General features: G+C 42.0%; 1 protein-coding gene across 1 annotated transcript in view; it reads right to left on the reverse strand.

Annotated features, from left to right (window-relative positions):
- Window positions 1–6,626: 6,626 nt before the first annotated feature.
- ADAM12 (ADAM metallopeptidase domain 12) overlaps window positions 6,627–9,510 on the reverse strand; it is a 349,453-nt gene continuing 346,569 nt past the window's right edge. Inside the window, exon 23 of the mRNA XM_011986448.1 lies at window positions 6,627–8,130. Within this exon, the coding sequence (XP_011841838.1) occupies window positions 8,070–8,130 (61 nt within the window). The 3' untranslated portion in view covers window positions 6,627–8,069. The remainder of the gene's footprint in view (window positions 8,131–9,510) is intronic.

The raw sequence follows: 9,510 nt of genomic DNA on the forward strand, positions 1-9,510 counted from the left end.
GCACATGCGTATGTGTTGCCATCACTGGGCGTCTGTAGAATGGGGATGTTTTCTTGCACTTGTGCCTTTTGGAGTTAGACATGAAACAAAATATTGATGCACCGGAGCTACACAAACACACGTGGGTCTCCCACTCCTGGCTCCTGCCCCGCAAGCTGTCCTCCGACCACGCTAGGCCTTGCTGGAATTCTTTCCCTCATGTGTTTTCAATTAAATCCTGCCCTCCCAACTTAGGGCTTCCAGGCTGGTTGTCAGGCCACTGCTCCCTCCTGGAGCGGTGCTCCTTCGAAAAGCCCAGGCATTTTCTCTTCAGCTGTTGGCCTCACATCAAAGCTCAAAATACATATTTCAAGACTCCAGTTCTGTTCTATTAGAGGTGTCTGCTTGAGGGTCAGCCTTCTTAGACCACAGACAGGTCTAATGTGTTTGCATATACTCAGGCCCTGACAATGAAAGACTTAGCCTGCTCATGGACTGACGACGTAGCCAAAGGGTAGTGTATTAAATTTTGTCTTCAGAGCAGAAGGTTTTCTGATGCTGATTATGCAGTTCCTAGACAAGTAGGAATTAACCGCAACCATGTCTGCTGGTTGGGAGCTTAAAGACACAAATGTGGTAGAGCTTCAACTCAGCAAACATACTTCAAAATCAGCAAAAAAGTGAGCACACAGACCACATGAATTTTATGTCTCCAGAGACACACTGGTTAACTTGGCCCCATGGGAAAACCAGCTACAAAGGTCTGTAGAGGAGTGGATTTTTTTTTTTTTTCTGTAGGGGAAGACTAATAAAAGGTAATTAAAGCTCCAAAGCTTGTGCTGAGGGGCATAGAGAAAAAGCACACAGTTTTATTGACGTTAGCAATCAGCTTTATTCCAAAGAGCTCACAGAATATTCAATTTAGGAATTGGATTTGTGGACCATATATAGTCCATTCCTTAACTATTTCATGAGTGTTTTACCTTTTGTACAAATGCATATTCCTTTAGATTTGCCAGATTAGATTTTTAAAACCTCTTTAAAAATTGGAGCACATTTACAACTCTCCAGAGGTTCCTCCTTTGGTTGGTGGTCAATGTTGACATTCACCTTAGTTTCATTTTTTGGTCTGTTGTAGACTATATTCACTAGCCTGCTCTATGGAAGAAGTGTGCATCCCTTCTGGTTGACATCAAGCTTGGCAAAACTGCCCACCCTCCTGATCAATATCGAACCATCCTTATATTCTTGAGATCATCTCCCTGGGTTATGGTGGACTGCAGGATTCTTCATGCTCATATGCTATGTATGTTTGCTCTTTTTCTTCTTTTTGCTTAATGAGATTAGAAGGTGGTCTATATACACTGTTTGAATTTTCCCAATGAGCAACTCATAGTTTTATTAGCTCTACTTTTTTCTAATGAACTTATCCTTAGGTCTACAAATTCATTTCTTCTATTTTTCCCCCTGGGTTTATTTTATTGTTCCTTTTATAACTTATAGTAGATATTAAATTCCCTTTTTCATCCTTTACAAATTAATATATAGATTTAGGGCTATGAATTTTCCCCCAGCAGTGCTTTAGTTACATTATCATAGAAGTTTTCTAAACTTTTGATGAAAAATACAACTGGGAGAACTTGCTAAGTACACATTTCATAGCCCCATCTCAGCTCTTTGAATTGGAATCTCCAAGGAAAGGGCATGAGCAATGGATTTTAATGGGTTTGAACAAGCATCACAAGTGAGTTATTCTAATTCCAAGAGTTTGAGAATCCCTACCATCATGTGTGCTATTACAAATGTTTTCACTTGCTGTTTTCTAATCTGCAATTCATCTTTGAAAACTAATGAATCATTACATTTCTAGCATATGGAATTATTTTTTGAGAATTTTTTTCCTCCAAGGCACTTGGAAAGATGATATATTGTGTATATTTTGAGTATCCTGTTATATATATATCAATTATGGTTGAAGTTTTATATGTACTAATTTGTGCCAGCTTGTGTGATCATAGGTGGAGAATGGTAAGAATAAAGACTCCTTCGGCTGGGTGTGGTGGCTCACACCTGTAATCCCAGCATTTTGGGAGGCCAAAGTGGGCGGATCATGAGGTTAGGAGTTCGAGACCAGCCTGGCCAACATGGTGAAACCCTGTCTCTACTATAAATACAAAAATTAGCCAGGCATGGTGGCCCGTGCCTGTAATCCCAGCTACTCAGGAAGCTGAGGCAGGAGGATCGCTTGAACCCAGGAGGCACAAGTTGCAGTGAGCTGATATCACACCATTGCACTCCAGCCTGGGTGACAGAGTGAGACTCTGTCTTTTAAAAAAAAAAAAAAAAATTCCTTTATTCTTATTAGCATTTTGTATATGTATTTTTCTTTGTATTTTCTGTAGTTTTATTAAGTTGGATGCTGCATTTCTTTTTTTTTTTTTTTTTTTTTTTTGAAACAGAGTCTTGCTCTGTTGCCCAGGCTGGAGTGCAGTGGCCGGATGCAAGCTCCGCTTCCCGGGTTTACACCATTCTCCTGCCTCAGCCTCCCGCCTCAGCCTCCCGAGTAGCTGGGACTACAGGCGCCCGCCACCTCGCCCGGCTAGTTTTTTTTGCATTTTTTAGTAGAAACGGGGTTTCACTGTGTTAGCCAGGATGGTCTCAATCTCCCGACTTCCTGATCCACCCGTCTCGGCCTCCCAAAGTGCTGGGATTACAGGCTTTTGAGCCACCGTGCCCGGCGATGCTGCATTTCTTAACCTTGTAAATAGGCACCTGTTTACACTTACATTTTTCATACACTTAAATTTTTCATACCAAATAACTCTGATATTAATGTCTGTACCACTGCTTGCTTGCTTTTTGGATTTCTTATGTAAATAGATGAGTTTTAAAAAGTTAGGTTATACATTCATATTGTTCAAAAACCATATCAAGCCTCACCCCCCATGCTGTGTGTGAGCATCTTCCTTCCTGTGCCACAGTCTCACACGTTCATGTGGCTGGTAGCACACACCCCTTATGCACCCCCAGCCTGCCAACCATCCTTCGTAGTTTCTTTTTGTACTGTTCCAAAATTTTCTCAAGCATCTATAAATGAATGAGAATACATTTTTCTACATGAAGGCCTTCCCCCAATTTTTGTAACATTCTCAGTAACAAATGAGATACACGTTGATATTTACCTTTATACTATTTATTGGGTTTAATATTTGTAACAATTTTTTCTACTGAAATAGCAGGTTGTGTTTACCTGTCAAACCCCAATATGAGAGATGTGTACAAAAGCAACAGACTGATATAAAAAGGTACGTGAAAAAATTAGCAAACCAAAGCATGATAAATGGACGAAGCACTATAAAATGACTGTGCTGGTTTACGTAACTGTATCTTTAATGTATACTGTGCTAAATAGCCTATAGCCACGTTTTAAAGAGTTCCAGGAACAATTGCCACACATTCAAAGAACAAGCATTCACTACAGCCTCCCGATTTGACTTGATGGGAGGGACAGGAGAATGAGTCACTCTGCCACCACTTTTCCTGCCTTGGATTTGTAGAGGATTTTTTTTTTTTTTTTGGTCTAATTTGTTTTTCCTATCACTGCCCTACTAATGTACCTGCTTATAGGCCATGAAAATAAAATGCCATTCAACTTTTTTTGTAAAACTAAAATAATCACATGGTACTTAATCTTTGGAGGATTTAATATGTGCTAAATGGAGGACTAGAGCGTTACGTTATAGGAGAATCACGGGGAACAGAGAAACTGCTTTTTGAAGATGATGTGGAAGGTCAGGATGGGTTCCAGGGCATTCAACCTGGAAGAGCTGAATAGCTTTACATTGAGAATTACTTTATGTGTTAAATCTTCTGGCCATCATTATCCATTGTTGGATATTTTAACAATTTTATAGTTATTCTTTTCAATTTTTCTCATATGAAACTGTAAATGGCTGTACTAGAAGCTGTCATTACTGTTCCAAAAAGTGAAGGGGATTTTCTCTACAAAAGGAAAGAAAATGGCACATTCACATGTAGGTAAGTAGCTTCTGGAAACATCTTCACTGCACAGAAATGGTTCTCAGCATGAGGCTCCCAAACTTTCTTAGAGTGCCATTCATTTTAGTATCAGAGTTTTGAAATAGGTTTAAAAGCAATAGATGTCAATAGGAACTTTAAGGTGAGGTAAGAGAATTTTGTAATTATAAGTTGATTTTCTATGGCTAACTTCCCCTTCTAATTAGAACAAGACATTGGGTGGGGAGGTCCTCTGCTGGACTCAGGCTGGTGGGGTTGCTCTGGGCTGTGGCCCTGGAGAAGGCTGGGCTTTGGGCATCCCTTGGGTGGGCCTTGTAGGGACAGCCACACACTGCAGCAATCACCACTTTGGCTGATCTGAAGTGGCAACGGAAATAGCAATTTGACTGTCACAAACTGGAGATGCATTGGCCTGGGGTTTGACCTGGGAAAGGGGCTTGTGTCTGGGTGATAGGGAAAGGTAAACAGATAATATTGGCCACTGGCTTCCCGTGGGCAGCTGTGTTGAATCAGCCTGCTGCTGAGTCACAGGGAGTAACTGCAGCTGCCTAGGGCTGGCTTCTAGCATGGGAGAGGAGGAGGAAAGGGGTCCTGCAGTGTCCCCCAGCAGCCGGTCATAGTGTGTGAAACTCCTAGCCTGAGAGCCCCACCTCTGGTCAGCACTAGTGTTGGGAGACTTCTGGGAGGGTTTATGACTTTCAGCTGGGTAACTGGTGTCTGGCTGGGGCCATCTTGAGCGCAGTGAGGAGGGATCTCTCAGCCTGAGTGATACGCAGGGGAGCCCTGCATATAGCAGTTTTGAAATGAGTACGCCTCACGAGGAAAGTCTGCAAGAGGTCAGGGTGCATGAGAAAGATCTGGCCCTGCTGCCCTGTCACTGCCTTGTACCCTTTCTGCTGCTGGGGGTCTCATTGGCTCAGAGTGCTTAGTAAACATCAGTGGCAAAGGGACAGGAGGACGTTCAGCCCTGCCAGTCGGCCCAGCACCGGGCTCTTTTTAGCACCGTGGAGACCATAGGCTCCTAAGAACATTCTGACACAGTGTTAGCAGGGTTTTTTTTTTTGAGGATGCATTGATGTATTGATTTGCCAGGGAACAATGGCCTATAGTTCAGCCTGAGAATTCTCATAAAGTTAAGAAGGCATAAAAATGTCCCCCCCGAGACTCGTCAGGAGTATTTACTCTCCTACAGTTTAATTTGCTGCTTTTGTGGTTTCTGTGATGTCATCCCACATGTGTAAGCTGGAAAAATCCACCCTGGGAAGTGTAACCTCCTGTGTGTATTTCCACAATGGAGGATGTTAGGCTTCGTTTCCCTCGGTTGCTACACATCTGATTACATGTGTCAGGAAAACAAACTTAAAAAATTTCAGGAGACAAACCTTTCAGTGGAATTGCCTGGAACCTATGAAGTGAGGTCATAGAACCTACAACTGTAAGATGATGTAGGAAGAAAAGTGGCCTCTGGGCTACTTTGTGTCTAGTCGCATTGACTTTCCAGGTGATGGCCTTACAAAACTCAAACCTCCTCTATTATTCATGCCTATACAATCTTTAAAAAAACACTAGATTGCCATTGAAATATATAAGTATTAACTTTTTGTTGTTGTTTTGAGGATATAAAAAGGAGTACTCCACCCCCTGCCTCCCCCCACCACAAAACACCCTGGTTATTGGTTCGTTTCCTAAGTTATGAATTTGCTGTTAAATATGCTTCACTTGATAAATATTGCATCTTGGAAGGATTAATACTGTCTGTATTGTAAGGGAATATTAGTTTAAATATGTTCTTATTCAGAAATAAAATGCATGGCTCTATAAAAACAAATTAGTACTGTAGAGATACGAATGTGTCATCAGCCACGGCCCCTAAGTGGCCATTGATGACATGGCATAAGATCACAGTTTTAACCTCCTTTAATATCAAAGTCTTCCTGGCTCTCTGAAATAGAAGCATAGGAATTACAGCTAAGAACAAACAACAAAAGAAAAACTCAATTCATATCCTCTTATAATAGGAAGAAGGGCTAACATGCCAGATCTAAGGATTTGGGCATCTAAAAAGACAATGCCCCCATAATGCACCATAAAATTCTGTAAACCTTTTTAATAGTATATATATATATATAAAAGTTTGGCCTTAGTACAATTACCAAGTGTAATATCAGTTACAGTAATTCTGTATGTATCTCAGCAGTATTATTTTCCAGCATGGCTTTACATTTTTAAGAACTTAACTATAGAATAAACAGATGCATGCTATAAGAGTTGGAATGTATTAGAGCTAGGTTCCCTTTTGTGTGTGTTTGTGTCACATGTTTACTTAGTTTCTCCCATAGTCATGAATACTATGTTGCCTAGATACAGTGGGGAACACCGGGAAAGTGAGATGCAGTTTTGTTTTCTGGAAGGCAAACCAAGATTCTTGGTACATATTTTTCTTTGTTTCAAGGCATAGGAAAACTGTTGACCCCCAAAAGAAGCCCTTCTCATAATACACTCAGAGTGAATTACGTAACTGTTGTCAGTTGTCTTCTAATGTGAAAACCAGTCATACATGACCCCTCCAGAAGACACTTCTCACTCCAGAAGTGAGAGGCATCATGACGTTTTACTTTATCTGAGTATTTTTGTATTTCTCATGCCATTAGTCATCGTAAAGACCTTGTGAAACATGGCTCCCTAGTCAGGCATTTGAAGAGTGAAAAGTTCAAGGGGATGCTGCCCAAGCCAGCATCTCACACATATTTAGGTAGTTGATAAGCAGGTTCATTTCTTTATCACGTTCTGTGATGCTCAACAGGTAGGTTACAAGTGTTTGTTTAAGAAATAGGTTCAGACTCTATTAAAAGCATCTTTTAAAGATTCCTGCAGCCAAGCTGGAAAAAGAGGATTCCCCATAGAGAAGGCTCTTTGTCCAATATCTACGAATAATGATAGCAGACGTGAGCTATACCCATGAATATCACATTCCATTTGGTTGCAGTTTTTGCAAGCATAAAGAGTCTGCCTAATTTTCAATAAGTTGAACTTTGCAGTAAAAGGAGATTTTTTAATTGACAGACTTGATTGACTAGATCTGGTTAATGGTTCACATCTGAAATAGTTGTGGTCCCATGGAAAGCCTCATCTGTCTGAATATATGATCGTGGTGATTTGCTCGGCTCCAAGCAGTACAGGGAGGTGGTGGTTTGCAGTGCCTGGGCAGTAGGTTTCTTGTAGAAACACCACCTTTCCCAGTCTAAATAACCTACTGGTGGCAGTGCTCTAGAAAGGACAGCCAGAAAAAGAAGTGCTTGGCATTTCTATCAAGCACAACCTTGAGCCAAACATGCTTACGGCTGGTCAACTCAGGGTCAAGTTCCAGCCTGTCTAGTGTTCCAGTCTCTATCCTCGTGTGGCTACACCTTAAAATTCCTGTCTGCAACCCAGGTTCTCTCCAAAACTTCCTGGCCAGAAGCCAGATTTCTACCTGCTGTCCCAGAGCTGTCCCTGGGAGCTTGCCTGCCAGTTGTCAAGGGGCACAGGGCCTCCCTGAAACCAGACACAGCCTGGACCTGAAGCCCCTTGGCTCTGGCCTGAGATAGGGAATCTAGAAAATCAACTGAGGTTCCACTTGGGGTCTCTTGAGCTGCATCTGGTACCATAAGCACAGCTGGGGGTAGGTGGGGGACTGCTTTCCAATAAGGCCTTGATCAGAAAGCAAACACATCCTGTCCAGAATCCCATCAAGCAGGATATTTCAAGTTCACTAAAATACTAAAAGCACAACAAGCCTTCCGCCATGGAAAACTCAGTGATGGTAAAAATGCCTACCACAGCGCACTGCACTGTAATCAACATTCTGCATAAATTAATAATTTACAAGTACCTGAGCAAGTAGACAGAGCACCATAGCACAGCACAGCACTGACGGCAGTAGCTCAAAGTTCTTATAGTAATGATGTTTTAAACATTAAAAAAATCCTAAAAGTTGGTACAAAAAAACTCCAACTGGAGCTGAAAGATAGTGCAAACTTCTGTCTTCACTGTTGAAAAAAGGTGTCGGCTTCTCACTTAATGTAGGCGGTGTGGGTGGATCTGGGCACTTGGTGTGGATATTGTGGAGCAGGTCTGAATGAAGAGAGGAGGAAAAGAAATGATCAGAGCCCTTGAGAAGTGATTCTGAGGATAGAGAGGTCTGGGGTTGGAGATGCATTCTGACAGGCTGAAGGGTTTTCTGTGTCAGATAGCACTGCCCCTCATAACGGTGGTGGGAGACCTCTCTCCAAAGCTGCACTTCCCAGCCACAAATCGGCTCTAGAACAGCACTGTCCCACAGAAAAAATGTGAGCTACACAAGAAATTTTCTAGTAGCTACATGAAAAAAGTAAAGAGGTGAAATTAACTTCAGTAATACATTTAACTCAGTACACCTTAGAGGACTATTTCAACAGGTCATCAATAGAAAAAAAATGATAGTTGACATTTTAGGGTACTAAGTCTTCAAAATACAGTAAGACTTTTACCAGGCACAACATGCCTAGCAGTCCCTGTATCCCGCAGCACAGCTCCAGAGAACAGGGAGCAAAGGTGGGTACCCAGTATCCCTCAAAAATGAAATGTGCGGGACCAAAATCAGCAACTGACAGAGGTAAGATCGGCCACGGCTTGAGGGCATTTCCGAAAAAGGGCTTCCCCTCATTGTGTTCATGTAGTGTTTCTTCCTCAAATAGAACAAGAACAATAACTTCAACATGCAAACCACAATGAAATAATTAGGATGCTGCGCAATTTTTCTCTATTTATGGAGTCGAGAATTAAGCAATTGTCCTGACCCTTTGGCTGCCTTTATCTCTGAGATTTATTAGGCAGCTCGCTCTTTTACAGGCCAAACATTCTTCCCAAGAGCTGCAATGAAATCACTCCAGTGTGTCTTCTTCTTCAGAGATACTGAACCCAGGGCCTGGCCAACACAGTACCTTTGGTTCTTGTGAGCTCATAAAGCAGGCTTCCTGCCAAGAGGGCATGTGTGTCGGAAGAGTGCTTTGGCTTGGGTTTAACTCAGCTGTGTGCTGGTAAATGTTTAACAGCCCATGGGGTTGGGGGCAGGAAAGCCTGATTTGCAGTGTTTGCCAATTTCCATGGTGTAAATACTCCCCCTGTGGCTGATTTCAAGCTACCACCTGATGTCACGAAACATGGAAGAGATGCAGGCAGCTACCATGACCTAGGTTTTCTGCCTTACAGAAATAATGGTCAAGTGCAATCTCAAGAGCACAGATAATTACAGCAAAATGGAGATTAAAACATGAAGTGAGTTTTGAGCACTTATTACCTTTGTTTCTAATATAACTTATAAATTTGTATAACTGAATCCTTACTATTGGCTAGGTTTAAATTCCTGGAAATTTGTTAGCTCTCACCAACCAGGGTGAGCTGGCTCCCCCACACCATGAGGTTAGCTGGCTCCCCCACACCATGAGGTTAGCTGGCTCCCCCACACCATGAGGT

Source organism: Mandrillus leucophaeus, unplaced genomic scaffold (assembly GCF_000951045.1).
Source record: "Mandrillus leucophaeus isolate KB7577 unplaced genomic scaffold, Mleu.le_1.0 Scaffold299, whole genome shotgun sequence".
NCBI classification, from domain to species: domain Eukaryota; kingdom Metazoa; phylum Chordata; class Mammalia; order Primates; family Cercopithecidae; genus Mandrillus; species Mandrillus leucophaeus.